Source organism: Rhinolophus hipposideros, assembly GCF_964194185.1.
Source record: "Rhinolophus hipposideros genome assembly, chromosome: 16".
Classification (NCBI taxonomy): Eukaryota; Metazoa; Chordata; class Mammalia; order Chiroptera; family Rhinolophidae; genus Rhinolophus; species Rhinolophus hipposideros.
The window spans coordinates 28,785,718-28,804,165 of NC_138062.1; the positions used below are offsets into that span (position 1 = coordinate 28,785,718).

Below are 18,448 nucleotides of genomic sequence, written 5' to 3' on the forward strand. Positions count from 1 at the left end.
TATAATTCCATTGATTTGGAATATCCAGAATAGGCAAATCCATACAGATAGAAATTAAATTTGTGATTGCCACGGGCTTGAGGGGCAGAGGAAGTGGGGAGTGACTGCTAATGGGTACAGGGTTTCTTTTTAGTGTGATGAAAAGGTCTGTTCATAACTCTGTGACTACACTAAAAACGACTGAATTGTACATTTTAAAAGGGTGAATTTTATGGTAATGAGTCATAGATTAATAAAGCGGTTACTTTAAAAAAATCATCAGTACAATATTTTAATGTAAAATTTTATTTAAAATAACTTTGTACTTGTCAACATAGGGTTACAAAAAAACTAAATGAAGGTCCTTAATACTTCTTACCCTCAAGTACCCACAACAATTTTTTTCCCAGTGACAGTTCCCAAATATAATTAAAACTCTTTCTTCTCAACCACAATTCCCCAAATCTGTGTGCTAGTTCATCATACAACTGTTATTTGTTTTAGCATGGGTACTTTAAGGAACCATAAACCTATTCTCTGTATGTGTGTAGTCTTAGGATTCCAAATTAGGAATGTTGGAATGCTACAAAGCAATAATGATGTCCTCTAAAGTTCATTAATGTCGAGAGGCTTGTCTACACCCAGTTGTCCCTTTCCTTGTGTGTGACCTTGAGTAAGTCATTTAACTTAAGTAGGTCATGCTGTCAGGTATAAAACACAGTTTATGCTCTCCCAAACCCCTCCTGATCTGAGCATGATTCTCAGTTTGTGGAATGTGGCAATAACACTGAACTAATCTCCAGCCTCTTGGTGGTTAATTGCAAAGTGAAAAGAAGTGGCCTGCAGGCAATCAAGCAGGAAGCTTCATCCATGGTGTACAGACCCTCTGGGGTCCATGAACTCCTGGCGACATTTGCAGAAATTGAGGCAAAGGTGCTCATGATTATTTTCCTGGGAGAGGACCCATAGTTTCCATCAGATACTTGGAGAGATCTGAAGAGACAGAGGAATCCCTGTAGGTGGGGGACAGTGGTGGGAGATACATATATTACCACATAGTCTGTCTTCTGCCCCCTTTCTTTTTGAAGTTCCCTGACATGAGTTGTTTTGTCTGCTTTGATCAATGCTGTGTTCCAGTCCTGAAACAGAAGCATCAGGCCCATAGTTGGCTCTAAGTGAATTTTAATGTGAGGGTAGATGGTATAAGTGAGGGAGCCCATTAGGTCGTGTGTTGGTAATGGAGCTATTTGGGAGGGAAGAAATGGAAGAGCAGGTGCTTCTTACTGGCAGGATGAGGGGCTTGTGATGTATCTAAGTGTCATTCCACTCCTCTTGTCTGGCCATATGGCAAAGCGCACCAAGTGGAAAGTTTTCCAATAGGTGGTTACGTGGGTAGGACCTTGAGAATGTCTGTGGATCCAGGCCTTTCTTTCTGGAAAGTATTTCCTTAAGTCCTGCGATCTTCCAGGGAGCTATGAGAATAAGGCCATTGCTTAGTAGAGATGAAATTTTGGATGGCCCCAGGAGCAATACAAGATTCTGGCTGCCCTGGAATTATTGACCTCGATTCCACTTTGGCCTCTAAGTTGCTGAAAAGTGGCTGAAAAGTAACAGCCACTCCAGTCTTTGTAGCTGTACCAAGATTCTGCACTTCACATCCTTTTGAGATCCAGAACCTTGAGGGCTCTCTTACATCAGACCGTCTGTTGGTTCTTAGGTCTTCACTGAAAACCTCGTGTGTGCTGCCTACTTTGGTGGGCATGTTAGGGAATTTCTAGGAAACCCTCGGCTGAATTCCTCATTAGCGCTTATATTAATTCCCTAGGGCTGCCATAACAAAATACCATAGACTGAGTTCCTTCAGCAACAGAATCTTATTTTCTCTGAGTTCTGGAGGCTGGAAGTCCAAGATCAGGATGCCAGCGTAGTCAGGCTCTAGTGAGAACCACCACCCACTACACCCCCAGCTTTTTGGTGACTTCTTGCTGTATCTTCACATGGCAGGGAGAGAGTGAGCTCTTTGGTATCTCTTCTCATAAGGACACTAACTCTACTGGATCAGGGCCCCACCCTCATGACCTCATTTAACCTTAATGACTTCCGTAAAGACCCTACCTTCAAAAATAGTCACATTGGGGGTTAGTGCTTTAACATGAAGTTTGAGGGACACAAACTTTCAACGCATAACAGAGGATTAAAAAGGCCTCTTGACACCATCTGATAATTGTTCCTCTCTCTCTTTGAAGGGAAAGATGAAAATAAACCAGTGAAGTAATTACACCAATACTCTGTGCCTCCATCTTAAAAAAATAAATTGTGTGTATTTTAACCAGTGGAAACTGTCATCCACGCTTTTTAAAATGTCAATGTTGGGGAGCAGTAAGGGACTTGCCCATTGCTCCCCCAGCCCCCAAGAGAGGCTGTCACCGGGGTTCTGGGTATTGAGGGCAGGTGTGGGGCAGGGGTAGCGAAAGGAATCAGACACCTTTAACACACTTTCCCCTAGGAGCCGTCACTGGATGTAGGCAGACTTCTGTGTCTTCCTCTTTCCCCAAAGCAGAGTCAGCCATATTGATAACTTACCCCAGCAGAACTGAGGCCTGCCTGGGAACTATTTGAACTCTTTTTGATACTCTTTGGGCAGAGAATACAAGGGCTACGGGAGAGCCCTTTGTCTTATCTCTGTCTCCTGCTGTCCTGAGATTTCCATCTCCTTGCTTAATGTAGAAAGACCGAAAAATAGACCTACCTTAGGGGAGAAAAAAAAAATGTCCTTCATTTTGGAAACACCTTAGAGCAATAGGTGACTGAAATATAATGACATATATTTTCTAAGTCTTCAAATTATTGCAGGCATAATCTTCACAGCTCTCAGTGAGGGCACTTATCTGGAAAATCAAAAACAGATTAGGATGACTTCTCAATTGTTAGAAAGAGGAGAGACTTCAAGAGGCTGGAAAATATTTCAAATAAAGTTGTTTGTCTACATAGTCAAAAAGAATGGCTTGGCATGTTTTGATTGTGAATTATTGAAATCAGATAGACCTGGAATCAGTCCCTGTTCTGGTACTACCAGCCATGTGGTCTTGGTGGCACCGGTTAACCCATCAAAGCCTCAGTTTCCTCATCCGTAGAGTGGAAATAACCACTTGCTCCCTGTAGCTCCGCGTGAGGGAAAGGAAATGGTGAAAGTGAGGAGCATTGCACACAGCAACCTGTTGCTGAGTGAGGGCTCCATAAATGCAGCTGTACAGACTTTTTATTATGACAAGAAGAGTTCCCTCACATTGTTGGCTCAGGTGAATAAATAGGGGGTGGAGTTGATAAGTTAGATGGGAATCTTTTAGGAAGAGTGGGGCTGGGAAATAAGAAAGCCCGTGTGGCTTTCTACAGGGGCTAAATGGCCTGTCGGGTCTGTGATTCATTCCCTCCACATAGTCACTGTCTCCAACCCTCCACCCCTTTCCAGTAGGGTTCCCCTGCTCGCTCATTTTGCATGTGCCCAGTATAATTGCCTCAGCCCCCATTCTAGGTGACCCTTCATCTCCAACCCGAGAACCTCCAAATGTGACTACATTTGGAGCTACTTCTCACACATCTCAGACACTTTCTGCACACTCTGTGGTTGCTGGCCAGTGTGGCCTGGTGTCTGTATCTGTGTTGGCGGAGGGACAGGAGGTTACCAACGTGGGGCAAGACAAGCAGCCATACCTCTCCAGAACAGTTTCTTCCCTTATGTCCCTCCAGGGAAAAGCCATGGTGTTTCTCTTACAATGAATATAGCCCAGTTAAGGATGTACACTAACATACCCTGAGTAATTGATTCTGCATGTTTGGAGGCGACCTGGTTTCTGTGAGGATGCTGGAAAGGGAAGGGAGATAACTCGAAAGCTGGTGAAATGATGGAATGTCCTGTTAGTTTGCTCAGGCTGCCATAACAAAGTATCAAAGACTGAGTGTCTAAAACAACAGAACTTGATTCTCTCGCCATTCTGGAGGCTAGAAGTCAGAGATCAAGGTGCCAGTAGTTTCCTCTGAGGTTTCTAGATGAGGCCTGTAGATGGCCTCCGTGTCTTCACGTGGTCTTTCCTCTGGACGCTTCTGTGTCCAAATCCCCTTTTTTTTTATAAGGACATGTCATATTGGATTAGGGCCCAACCTAGTGACCTCTTTTTAACTTGATCACCTCATTAATGACCCTATCTTCAAATATAGTCATTCTGAGGTCCTGGGAGTTAGGCCTTCAACATATGGATTTTAGGGAGATACAATTCAGTCCGTCACAAAGCAGACACAGTAATTCTAATCTTGCAGCAGAGGTGGGTGGATACCATTTCTGATTTGTGTGTGTGTTTTCCCTTAGGATATGGTTACCTTTCTGGATAAGTTGGTAAGTAATAATTTTGAGCTGATCTCTTTGGAGAATCCTGTTGGGGCCTGGTAATTAGACAAGATGTAAGGCTTTGAAGGTATCAGCTGTTGGGGCCTCGCAAGGCATAGCAAGGGCAGCAAAGGCCCCCTTTGGAGCCCTGGGAGGTGGGGTGGTTGGTTAGCAGGGATTGCAAAGATGGAGAAGGCAAAGTATTAGGAGAACATTGTAGACAAGTGTGTTTTGGGTTTTATTTCATGAAAAGTATCTCCCAGGGAATAGGATACCTCTGTTGGTTTGAGTTCAGAAGTTTGGAAATATCCTGTAGGCTAATGTTTCACAACTTTTTAAACCTTACATTTCTTTTGAAATCTCTAAAAGTAAATTAATTCATTTAACATTGTTTGGAATGTCGAACTCAAGCCAGATCAACAACGGTGATCTATGAATATGCGTCTGCAGAGCACACGTACTATTCCTGACATTGCAAGTGGGTGGCGCCCTCGTCCCCATCCTCAGTAAGGCCATGGCGCAGAATGAAAACACTGCAGCATGGAGTGGGGCGGGAAGGCAGGGAGGGCTAAGCCAGGACAGTGACAGTGGAGGGGTAGCTAGAGAGAACCTCAAAACAGTAGGATTTCAAACAAACAAAACAGAAAAGGCAGTGGGATTTATCGCCTGTTAATTGCATGTGAGTCAAGAGCCTCATATGACTAAGGTGTTCCAGTTCAACAGCCAGGCACTCGTTAAATGAGGTAAAGATGTCAGTCCGCTGGAATTGGTGTTGGAACCTTTGAGTATGCTGGGGACAGCTAAGGACACTGCCCAGTGTGGTCTCCCCAGTCTTGATGCTATAATGACCTATCTAGAAGATTTCCCACTGGCTGAGAATGTCTCATTCTGATTACTGAAAGAGTGTCTGTGATTGCTGGCCTACTGGGTCAGGTGTCCATCCCTGGGCCAGTCCTTACTGGGACACAAAGCAAGGGGGCTGGGCCAACTGCCGATGAGGTGGTCACCCACCACCTGGAGGGGGTAGTTGGAGCCATTGGAGTGGACGAGTTCCCCCACGACAGGCCTGAGGGCTGAGCCATGAAATTGTCACATAAGAGGTGTAGGAGGGAGTAGACTCAGTAAAGTAAGAAGAGCCTGGAAAGCACAGCGTCACAGGTGCCGAAGGACGGAGGTGTCAAAAGAAATGTCTGATGCTGCAGAACAGTCAGAAGAGTGAAAACTGAGAAGGAATAAAACCTCTTATTAGTGATTGTTAGCCTTTAAGAGGGAAGTGTCCATGGACTCAGGGGTAGAAAGGAATAAGCCAGACTGCAGGGACATAAGATGGTCGTTGGGGAGACATGTGGCGTAGAGACTATGAGAAGGGGGAAACACACAGGAGACCGAAGGATGGCAGGAAGCTGAGTCCGGAACCGCGATTCCAGATGGTGGTGAGGCGGGAGAAGAACTGAAAGGCCCTAATGTGGCTGAACGGGGCGAGCAGGGTAGGGTAGAAGAGAGAGCCCAATTTTATGGTGGGGAGACCTGGGTCTGAATTATGGTTCCACCATTTACCATCTGTGCGGCCTTGGGCAAGTTGACGAGCTGCTGTGTGCCTGTCTTCCCAGTGGTGAAATGTGTATTAGGTTACTGAAAAAAAAAGAAAAAAGATTACTGGAATAATTCCAGGTAATGGACATAAACACTTAGCCCAGTGCCTGAGACATAGTAGGTGTTCAGTATACAGGAGCTGTTGTCATTGTTGGCAGCTGCAGATGAAAGTAAGGTGCAGATAGAGAGGGAGATTCAAGATAGCTTTGAGGTTTTAGTGCTTAGTTAAGGCAGGAAAGGTCCCCAAAGCGTGGGGGGTAGAATCATAATCACTCAGTGAAAGAAGAAAATGGATCACGGGAAGGTAAGTCATACTGACTTCCAGACAAAAGGGAGAAAAAGAGCTGAAACAAATTTTGTTTCGAGGGAAGGTAGAGAGGGATAAGGAATCCATGGGCAGTGGTCTCAGTCTTCTAAGAAGATTTAAAAGGCCAGTCATCTGTGTAGGAGGTATAGGGGGCGGGTGTGTGTGGGAACGGGGGCTTCGAGAGGGTGGACATTTGAAGTAGCTTCTGCGTGATCAATGGAGGAGCCCAAAAGGATTTCTGCCGAGGGTTGTGCCTAAGGAGAGCACAGGCCTTGGACTCTCAGCAACCACCAGAAATCTGCCTGCATTCAGCTCCCTTCTTTATCCTTCACTAGGGCATCTCTCAAGCGGTGTTCATTGGCCACGACTGGGGAGGCATGCTGGTGTGGAACATGGCTCTCTTCTACCCTGAGAGAGTGAGGTAATTAGTCTGTGGGCATCAAGAATTTGTGTAATTACCATTAGACTGAATTCCCAGGATTAGAATCCTTCCTTGGGTCTTGAACCCCCGAAAACTTCTTGACAACAAATAGGTTATCTGAGAAGGTTCCAATTTAGATCCTTGGGACCCATTGATACATGAACAAAGAGGGCTTAATGAGCTAATGTCTTAGGAAGTGGGACTTATCCCAGTTACTGGTAATGGGACAAATAATTCAGGGCCAGAGTATTCAGTGGGCATGCAGAGGAATGATGGTAGACTTTGAGGGGAGTGGGTGAGGCAGCATGGGTATCAGATTCATAGAATTAAGCACCAAGGGAAACCTTAGCCCTGGGTGCGGAGTCAGAAAAACGTGGCTTCCAGTTTTGCCCTGAACTGGCTCTGTGACCAGTCAGTTCACCCACTGGGCCTTGGTTCCTCAACCGCAAAGTGGTAATGGTACCTCCTACCCGACTTACACAACCAGCTAAATGCTGTACAGATGTCAGGTTAGAATGGCATTTCATGGTCAATCATATCATTCATAATCATTTGTAGAATGGCATTTCAGGGCACCAGCGGGATCTTTCAGATGACAGGATTTGAACCCAGAGAGTCAAGTGGTCTTTCCACCTACACCCCATTTAACCTGGTAACCAAAATTAAAGCCTGTCTGACCTCCCATTTCAACCTGGGATCTTAGCAGATTAAATAAACATCATGTGCAGTATACATCTATGTTCCCTAAATAATCCAATTACTTTTTATTGGGCTAAGTTTATAACAACAGTAACACTGGAAAACTTGGTCCACCTCAACCCCAGCTCAAATGGTAGCATGGGATCAAAGGCTAAGAAGAATAATACACTTTCTAAAATATTTTTTAAAATGTTGCACTCCTGTTCTTCAGATCTCTTTAGCTTTTCTCTCTATCCTCTCTCACTAAAGCTGGATTCTTAAGAACTGGGTTCACCAAAAAGTAACTCCATAAACTGTATTAGATGGTTCTTGAAGAGAACAAAAGGACATAGAGCCACAAGCTATAGGGTTTACTTTGAAGGACGTAAAACACCTTATCGTTGTTTTATTTAACTTAATCTGTCTCTCCTTTGTGAGAATTTAAAAATATTTAACATGAGCCAGGTGAAGTTGTGCCCAGAATAACATCAGATCTAAGACACGCAAGCATGCTCTGGTTTCCCATTTCCTCTTCTCATTGTTCTGTTTCCATCCCGTCTTCCTTAGTTCTGGTAGTGCTTGCTCCTTCTGCAGCTGCTTTCATCAAAGCAGCCCTGCTACTACATTCCTGGGAGGGCGGAGGAAGCCGAAACCCTCTTCCCTGATTGTCTGTCTGTGATGGGACATGGCATCTCTGGGCATGGGCACATCTGTTATTTAGGAATATTGTTAGCAACACTGATCTCCACCTTTCTAGCCAGATCATGAATGAAAGTCCACCTTTAATGTGGAATACTTCTTTGAATCCTTGCTTTTGGCTTTCTACTGAGATAGGCTGCAGGAACCTATTTAATACAGGGTCAACTCACTTGTTCCGTCAACAGTACCCTTTTATATTCTCTCTGTACCTCTCCCTCTCTGTAATCACTCTGGAGATTCTGCTCCTGAAAGGTTTAGCTTTTTTTACTCTTAATGCAGTTGGCAGCAGCATTAAATACTATCGTCTCATTTAGTGATGACAATTTTTTTTTATCTATGGAATAAACTATATATCAAGGTGATTTATAAAAAAAAAACCCTATTCTGCTCAGAGTAGTTAGGAAAAGCTAGAATTTCTTGATTTGTGATTTAAGTAAGGCTTCAAAATAGGTTCAGTATGGTAACATTAGAAACCTATAGGCATCAATATAACATTTTGTACTCGAAACTGTAATGGCTGTTGAACTTTTGAAATGTGTCCAGCTCAAATTGAGATTACTAGGAGTGGAAAAACCTTTCAGATTTCAAAGACTTAGTACTAAAACAAGAATGTAAATTAACATTTAATTTTAAATTAATATTTAATTAACATTGTTAAATAATATTTTAAATTAACCACACCTATTTCTTTTTACTTGTTTTAATATGGCTACTAGAAACTTTAAAATTATATATGTGGCTTGCGTTTCTATTGGTTGGCACTGGCTAACCCTCACCACTCCTTTCCCTGATGATTTCATTTACCCTATTTATTCCATTTCACCTATTTTATATCTCTTCCAAATATTCTCTCTATTTCTCACCTGGGAAGAAGTTTCCTTAGGGTAAGAATGGTATACAGAATCCCTTACTGACCAGCCAGACTAACTCTCGTCCTGGTTAGCTCCTGCAACTCTGCCTTCATGTGGACTCTCAAATCCACCCCTCTCTTTTACCCCTGTTGCCGCCATCCTCTTTCCTTGAGGGTGACTAACGCAATCGTCTGCTGACCATCTCCCTGCTTCTGGTTTCCCTCTCTGCATCCCTGTGAAACATCTTTGCTTCATATATCACTTCCTGACCACAACTTAAATCTATTCACGCCTCTTCTCAGAAGCCCTCATGGATTTCTGCAGCATCAAGTCCAGGCTCAAGGCCCTTCGTGTCTAGGCTCCCACTTGCCTTTCTGGCTTTATTTGCCAAGATGCCCCATTAAATGATTGGCCTGTGACTACATAGATCCCTGGCTCCATAAAACTCAACCACAAGCTTTGTGCCCTTCTAGAAATTCCTCATGCTACCTCATGGTCTTTCCCTTACAGTTACCATTTCCCTTGCCCCATTCTCTTCCACCCTTAAAAGCCAAGTTCAAATGCTCTTTTTGTCATCAGGTCTTCCATGATGCCCAAACCCAGACACTTTATTTCCCTGCACTCGCACAGTATTTTGCGCTGTTCTTGTGGCTCATATCACAATCTATCTCATAATAAAGTCATGGATATGTTTGTCTATCCTCCCTTATTAAATTATAATAAGCTCCTTGAGTATTAATTTTATATTTATCTCCCCTAGTATATAGCATGGAATTACACTCAACACAGAGGAGATACAGTGAGTGAAGGAAGGAAAGAAAAACAATGAATGCTAAAAACTAGGGAGAGATTATAGTGTCCACATATTCTAGTCAAGGTTGATACATGGTGTGTGTGTGTATGTGTGTGTGTCTAAAGCAAGTAGGTGAGACATACTGCAGTATAATGGGGGGGGGGGGAAACTACTGGGTTTGCAGGCAAGCAATTTGAGTGATCCCATTCTCCCCCACACTGCTAGTGTGACATCTTGTACACGTCACTTTCCCACTCTAAGCTTTGGTTTGACATGTAAGGTTCTTTCTGGTTCTTGCAGACTGTCTTCTTACAGGGTCTGTGTCTTGGTGTCTCTTCTCTCCATAGGGCAGTGGCCAGTTTGAATACTCCCTTCATACCGGCAAACCCCAAAGTGCCCCTAATGGAAGCACTCAAAGCCAATCCTATTTTTGATTACCAGCTCTACTTCCAAGAACCGGTAAGTTTGGGATCCTGAGAGCAGTGATTCCAGCAAGGTACTATTCTTTATTCCTTTTTCTCTGTCCTTCTCCGTTGGTTTGATTTATCATAGTCCCCTTTTATTTTCTGTGGCATTAGTCAGAAGTGATTTGACAAATGAACTCAGGTGACACTGGCTCCGGAGCTCAGCTCGTCCTTTCCAGGTGATGACACACTTCTGTGTGAGTCTTTAGGCTGGTGAGAGGAACAGGAGTGGGAGTGGTGGCAAACTGGGTTTTCCTTCTTCTCCGAAACTTTGGAGTGGGCGGCTGAGCCCTAGTTTGGATCTGTGCCCTCTTAGTGCTGTGGTGGACAGGCTGGTGGAATCCACCTTTTATTGGTCACAGTTTCTGACTCTTGCCAGGGATCTGGTATCTTGGCTTCCTGAGAAGTAAGGTTTGTGATTACAGAGAGCACCAGAGCCTAAAGCCCTGCACCTGGCCCCAAGTGTGCTTTGAATGATGTAGAAGGTTTCTAGGTGTCTCCCCATGAACCACAAAACCCCAGATGCCCCCTGGAGCTCGGGTGATATGTGTGATGGGGGGTCACTGCCACATTGCACTGGGGTTCACTGAGAGCAGCAGCAGCATCTGGCCTGTCCTCCCCCCAGCTGCCCTCATCTGTGGGAGCACCTGTTATTCATTTGTGGGTTCTGGACCCCAGTGTCCAGCTACATCGAGATCATTCCTGAGAGGATAAAAGAAATTTCCTTAACACTCCAGAGAGAAGAATGAATCAGATTAATTAATAAAGTGCACAAGAGTTTCTCCCCACACCTCTCCCCCAACCCTTGCCCTTCTGCTGTTCAAAGGAGGTAGGTACCCTTTCCAGCCAGGGTCACAACACCCCAGTTTCATTTCGACCAGGACTCTTCTTTAAGAACGATTTTAGTTGATAAGATGGTACCTTGGAAGAGGAACTTTTCGATTCAGGCAATTACCTGCTTCGTTCAGTAAGACACCAGAAGGCTCTGGCAACCTCATGAAAAGATGCTCAATGTATCACATCCTCCTATGAGTGGGGCCAGGGCCTTACCGCTCCACAGTCTGGAGTGTGGGAAGCAGCCAGCTTCCTTTGGCTTGAATTAAGTCAAAATGTCTTCCCTTACTTTGAAGTCATCTTGATCTTGAAGGGTGGATATGATTTAGATGACATATTAGTCATTCAGAGTTGCCATAACAAAGTACCATGTACTGGGTGGCTTAAACAACAAAATGTATTATCTCACAGTTCTGGAGGCCAGAAGTCCAAGATGAAGGGGTCTGCATGGTTGATTTCTTCGAAAGCCTCTCTCCTTGGTTTGTAGATGGCCCCCTCCTCACTGTGTCCTCATAGGGCATTTCTTCTCTGTGTGTGTATCTCTGTGTCTGAAGTTCCTCTTCTTATTCACTAGGGTCCACCATAAAGATCTCATTTTAACTGCCTCTTTAAAGACCCTATCTCCAAATACTGTTACATTCTGAGGGGTTAGGACTGAATGGGAATTTGGGGAAGACATAATTCAGCCCATAACAGAGTGGGTAAAGGAAAACAGAGACACTGTCCCTTGTGAAAGAAACAGGAGGGTGGGGACAGGATGGAGACAGTGAGGACAAAGGGTGGGGACTGTGAGAAACTGACCTATTTGGAATGAGACCCGAGCAAGTGGGATGGGAAAGAGGGAGGAACCCTTGTGCATGGCCTGGAGAGTAAGCCCCAAGTTTGTAGTTGATGTCAGAAGTAGTGGAGAATCATTGTAGGTTCATCACCCCATCCATCACAGATGGCCCCATAAAAACTTTTGCAGCTGTACTGGAAGTCGGAATCCCGTTCAGTCTAAGGTGTGATGTACTGCCTGTCACCCTTTCCAGGTGTTTGTTTCACCCATGTACAACTCACACTGGAGAAATATCTGGTGGCGGTGGGGAGAGAAATAAAGTGGTGGTTCTAGGTTCTTGAATTGGCAGCTGCCTTGGCCTTTGGGAATTGAGGAGGGAGCAGAGTCCCACCCAAAACTGAGAGGTTAGTGTTTGGGTCCTTCTCAGTTCTTATCTGACTCTCAATCTTTGGCTCTGCTTGACTCCACCCCAGCAGATCGACCCCCTCTCACTGGTCTCTATGTGCCCAGAGCCCCCCTCCCGGAGAACCCCACCCAACAGGGCCCTCTGTCATCTCAAATGCACCATCCTTAGTCAGTTCTCACCCTTCTACCTTCTTCTCTAACCCAGCCCTTAAGTCCTGTGTACAGGTTACAACAAGCCCTCAACACTCTGCCCCAACTGTTCAGTGCCCCGTGTGAACAGCCCAGAGGAAGAGGGAAGGCATGGGGTTTTAGGCCTGCTTCTTTCTCTTCCACATCTTCTTTCCTTTTTCTCATCCTTTTGAATTGAACATTTTATAAAAAAGATTCCTATCTGCTGCAAAACAGAGGTGCCCTGTAATGTATGTGAGAGGTTAAACATTACAAACACGTTTAAACACCAGAAATGTTTTAACTAGTGTTCCTTGTGAAGAATTACTATTTATTAACTCATCTAGCAGATACTTACACACCTTCTATTACATGCCAGTTTCGGGGGGCGAGGGGGGAATCTAGAGATGAGTAAACAAGGTCCCCCAAGTGACTCATGCACATTATACAGCCCGAGGAGGTCGTCCCGGCTCTGACAGCTCATGTTCTGTGACTCCCAGTCAATTTCTGTGATTCTCTACTGATCCTCAACCGTAAGCCTGCATCAGAATGGAAGGGTAGTTAAAACACAGACGGCTGGACCCCAGTCCCAGAGTCCCAGCACAGTAGGTTTTGTTGGGGCCCAAGGATTCACATTTCTAACAATCTCTTAGGTAATGCTGATGCTGCTGGTTCTGGAGCCATACGTTGAGAACCACGACCACCGACCACACCACCGTAGCCCCAGGTGAGGGGCTAATGCAGTCCCTTTCCAGGCAGTGATGGGCAGACAGCCATCCTTCTCAATGAACTAGAGACCTCTGAGCAACCTGCTCCAGGCAAGGATTGCTGGAGCAGATCCTGGGGGGATTTGACTGTCTCACTACTGTCGGTTTTCTCTAGTGCAGTGATTGTCTGACTTTCTGCTCCCAGGCCCCTTTTTCTTTTACACTCTTAAAAATTACTGAGGACTTCAAAAAGTTTTAGTTAATGTGGATTATATCTATATCTATTTGTTCCTCAGAGAAGGGACATTTACCATACTAGAAATTGAAATTCTAAATAACATTTTTATTTTTTAAAACTTTATTTTCCTTAAACAATTTAGTAGAATAGCATTGTTTTACGTTTTTCAACCCCCATTTATGTCTGACTTAATAGAGACATCTGGTTCTCTTAGCAGCTTCTGCATTCAGTCTGTTGAAATACCCCATATGTGTTACGGCTGCTCACTTTTGGGTTGTGAAAGAACTCACAAGGCAGGTAGAAAAATAGAAGGAAGATTTATTAAAGTAAAGGAGAGTGAGCTGGGCAGGGTCTCTTGGAGACTACTGCCTTCAGTCTTTGTTTCATCTGAAGTTTTATGTTTTCTAACCAGGATGTAAATTGCTTTGGCCTGTAGTGGAATCTTCTGTTGTGTTCGGCTTTGTCTATTGGGGTGGGGTAGGTGTGGGTAAAGTGCTTATTGCAACATTCGCATATGTTACGTAAATTTAACATTATGTAAATTGAAGTTGCGGCCAGGAGTGGATCCCATATGAATGCAAAAGCCTCCCAAGTCACTGGGCCTGGCATTCTGAGGCTGAAGTAAATAGAACCATGGAAACTGTTATGCGTAGTACATGTATAGTAAACCAAATCATTAAGGGTTGGTAGGAGGGAGGCCAAGAAAAGAAAGGGAAAAAAAACCCAAAAAACTTTCAACAAGTCCTAAGCTAAATTATACTTGTTAAATCAAATTATATCAGAGGCCCAAATCTCAAAATAGAAGATATAGTGCCACCATTATGGAACCTCTGGAAACTTCCACGATGCTTACGAGAGCATGAGCGTGAGAAGGACATATATTATGCCAATGTTATTATGAAAATGTTCTGTCTTGGATTCTCTGAAAGGACGTCAGGGCATCCCAAGTGTCTCCAGACTGTACGAGTACTTGAGAAATACTGCTTTTTGGAAAGTTGTACTGTAACAACGGTGACACTGCAGCTTCTATTTTGAGATTTAAACCTCTAGTGCGATTTGATTTAACAGTGTAGGTTAACTTGGGACTTTTAGAAAGTTTTTCTTTGCTTTGCTTTCTCTTCTCTAGTCAAACCTTAGTAACTGTGCTTACTATACATTTGCTGTGCATGACAGTTTCGGTGGTTCTGTTTACTCCAGGCTTTTTACATACCAGGCTCAATCACCCTGGTTCACTCTAGGACACTGACTTAAAGTTTTTACGTCTGCATTAGATTCACTCCTATCCCTGAAACAAACCAGCCTCTCGGAAGCGCCTTTTTCCAGGAATTGCCAACCAACTTCCCCATTCCTTTCCCCTTTCCTTTCGTCTGCCTCTTCTTATCTGCCTATAAAATCTTTTGGCCGCGCTGGGAGTGGGGGATGGACTTTGGACAGGAATCTGCCATCCTCCCAGAATGCCGGCGTTTTCAATAAACCTGCTTTTCTTTCCACCAACCTCATCTCTCGAGTTTTGGCAGACCTTTAGCTCAGTAACAGTGTTAATGTAATTATAGGAGATTGCAAAGGGGTAGTAATAGTTTCACTACATTTTGTATTTTGATCAAACTTGTATTTAAAGTATCAACGGGATTTAGCTCATTAAAACAATTTTTCACTATTATTTTTTACGTTTTAAAATACACATAGCGTAACAGTTACCACTTTAACCGTTTTAAGTGTGCAGTTCAGGGGCACTAAGTACATTTACTTTATTGTGCAGCCATCGCCACCATCCATCTCTAGAACTTTCTCATCTTGTAGAACTAAAAATCTGTGCCCATTAAACACTAACTGCCCATATCCTCCTCCCTCCAGCTCCCGGCAGCCCCCATTCTACTTACTTCCTGTCTCTATGATTTTGACTACTCTAGGTCTCTCATGTGAGTGGAATCGCACAGTGGTTGTCCTTTTGTGTGTGTCTGGCTTATTTCACTCAGCAGAATGTCCTCAAGTTTCATTCACGGTATAGCACGTGTCAGAATATTCTTCCTCTTTAAGACTAAGACTCTTTAAGACACATTCCACTGTATGTGTCGACCACATTTTGTTTGGTCATTCGTCTGTCCATGGACACGTGGGTTTCAACAACTGCTGTTTTGGCGTGCCATGTGCCAATCAGTTCTATTCATACCAGCACTATGACGTCTCTCCCGTCTTTTCAGCTGAGCCAGTCGAGGTTGTGATGGGCTCACTGGCCCCCTTATAGGACTAGATCAACATGTTGACCTGGTCTTGTTTGAATTCAAAGCCTATGTGTCTCCCCTTATGCCACCCTGGGAGGGAGCTTGGACTTTATTCCGTGTACCTAGCACATTCCAGCAGAGAGTATGCAAACCAGGATAGTTTCAAAGTCCTGATTGAAAAAGTGACCTCAGGGGAAGGACTCTTACTAATTGCAGCCCTAGTGGGACAAAGTTTTTTGGTTTCAAAAGTTGGTACAACCATTGTGGGAAAATCAGTACCTCTATTGTTCTGTTGTAACAGCGAGGTTTAAAACCTGCAAGAGTTTGGGGATGGTTTTGTTCTTAAGAACAAAGCCTCTTGATGGGAATATTAGGGATTCAAATCAGTGATCTGGCCACTGAAAGGAACCCAGGAACCTGGCTGGGACGAATCCAGCCTGCTGAGGGTGGACAGGATACCTAGGTACAGAGCTGAGTCTTAAGGAGCAGCTATTCACAGGGGTCCTGCCAGCATGTCTGCTGCCTACTCACTAGTGGGGTAGTCACTGGCCCTCAGTTTCCACATCTGAAAAAAGAGACTTTAGTTGGCTGGTCTTCAAATAGTGAATAGCTGCAAATGTAAGCTGAATTCAGGCCAAGAAATAAAACTTATTTGGCTACTCTGCTTCAGGGTGGGTGTTGAGAGCCTTCCTGCCTTTCCCCTCTCAACCCGGCCCCACTGCTCTCTAGCCAGGAGGAATCATCCCTCAGTGCTCAAGGTCATTCCAGACTTCTACAGTGTAAGGGAGGCTCCAGTCTGGGCGAGTGCACCCAGCCCTCTTACCTCTTGCTCCAGTTTGCTGAGCACTCCAGGTGTTGCTTAGACAAGCTCCAGGTTTAGATTCAGCCCGACATGCCAGCTCTCTGAACTCTTAGCCCACATGTTTACTGTCTTGTCCTGAGAATTTGCCAAGTCTAGTGGAAACGAATATTAAAAGGTGTGGTTTTCTTTGCTCTTCAGAGAAGGGATAATAGGCTTTGTGTTTATATATTAATAGTAATAGTAAGAAAGTGAGGAGGAGTCAGCAGCTCTGGGCAGTAAAGACAAAGAGAATAGGCTGAGTAATTTCACCAAGACTTGTTCCATTGTTTAAAGCTTAGGATTTTTCACATCCTCACTCAGTCTGGTGGTATTTCATAGTCCTGTGTCCCCCAAATCAGAACATGTCTAGTATATCCTGTTAACCCTGCCTTCTTCCACCTCCCAACAATGGTTCCTCTTCTTAGCAGCGTGTGTGTGTGTGTGTGTGTACATGAGTGTATATATAATTTTTAATATAAATTAAATCATTTTGATTTTTCACTTAATAGATCTTAGATAGATTTTTCCCTCAGTGCATACAGATTTACCGCATTCCTTTTAATGGTTGCTTGGTGCTTCATAATATAGATGGACCATGATTTATTTAACCCGTCTTCTACTGAGGAACATTATTTTGGTGGTTTTTTACGGCTGAATAATACATTTGAAAAGAAAGTGCCACCGTGGACTATTTTACTCACCAGTCTTTAGCTATCGTGGTTTTTGTTTTTGTGCCTTCCATGGAAGAAACTCTTGGCATTTTATTTTTGTTTTTTTAAATAGGTAGTGTTGGAAAAAAAGGAAGAAGCCCCATACACCTATGCAGACAGGAAACTTGTATAGGACTTTAAAAATAGGGCATCACCTACAAACAACTAAAGGCCAACAAATTAATCTGGAAGAAATGGATAATTTTCTAGACGCATACAGCCTTCCAAGACTAAATCAAGAAGAAATGGAAAACCTGAATAGACTGATTACTACCAGGGAAATTGAATCAGTAATCAACAAGCTCCCAATAAACAAAAGCCCTGGACCCGAGGGCTTCACAGGTGAATTTTACCAAACATTCAAAAAAGAATCATCATCGTCCTCAAACTATTCCAAAAAACCCAGGAGGAGGGAAGGCTCCCAAACTCTTTTTACGAGGCCACTATCACCCTGATCCCAAAACCAGACAAAGACATTACAAAAAAAGAAAAAAGAAAACTACAGGCTGATGTCCCTAATGAACATAGATCAAAAATCCTCAACAAAATATTAGCAAACCAAATTCAGCAATACATTGAAAAGATCATACACCACGATCAAGTGAGATTCATTCCTGGTATGCAAGGTTGGTTCAGTATCCACAAATCAATTGATGTGATACACCACATTAACAAAATGAAAAATAAAAATCCTATGGTCATATCAATAAATGCAGAAAAAGCATTTGACAAAGTCCAGCAGCCATTTATGATAAAAACTCTTAGCAAAATGGGAATAGAGGGATCTAACATAATAAAGGCCATATATGATAAACCCCCAGCTAACATACTCAGTGGGGAAAAGCTAAAACCATTCCCCTTAAGATCAGGAACAAGGTAAGACTGCCCACTTTCACCACTTTTATTCAACGTAGTTTTGGAAGTTCTAGCCCCAGCAGTCAGACCGAAAAAAAGAAAACACATCCAAATTGGAAAGGAGAAAGTAAAATTGTCATTATATGCAGATGACATGATACTACATATATAGAACCCCAAAGACTCCACCGAAAAACTGTCAGAACTGATAAATGAATTTAGTAAAGTAGCAGGATACAAAATTAATATTCAGAAATCAGTTGCATTTCTATATACCAATCATAAACTCTCAGAAGGAGAAATTAAGAAAGCAATCCCATTTACAATTGCTTCAAAAACAATAAAATACTTAGGAATAAGTTTAACCAAACAAGTAAAAGACCTGTACTCGGAAAATTATAAAACACTGAAGAGAGAAATTAAAGATACAAATTAATGGAAACACATACCATGCTCATGGATAGGAAGAATTAATATAGTTAAAATGTCCATACTAACTAAGGCAACATATAGATCAATTCCTA

At 43.4% G+C, this 18,448-nt stretch overlaps 1 protein-coding gene across 4 annotated transcripts in view; it reads left to right on the forward strand.

Annotated features, from left to right (window-relative positions):
* Window positions 1–18,448, forward strand: part of EPHX2 (epoxide hydrolase 2) — a 69,421-nt gene that overhangs the window by 33,864 nt on the left and 17,109 nt on the right. For all 4 annotated transcript variants that reach the window (XM_081077589.1, XM_081077588.1, XM_081077591.1 and 1 more), the window contains 3 exons: window positions 4,343–4,369; window positions 6,596–6,681; window positions 10,050–10,161. In XM_081077589.1, coding sequence (XP_080933715.1) covers window positions 4,343–4,369; window positions 6,596–6,681; window positions 10,050–10,161 — 225 coding nt within the window. The remainder of the gene's footprint in view (window positions 1–4,342; window positions 4,370–6,595; window positions 6,682–10,049; window positions 10,162–18,448) is intronic.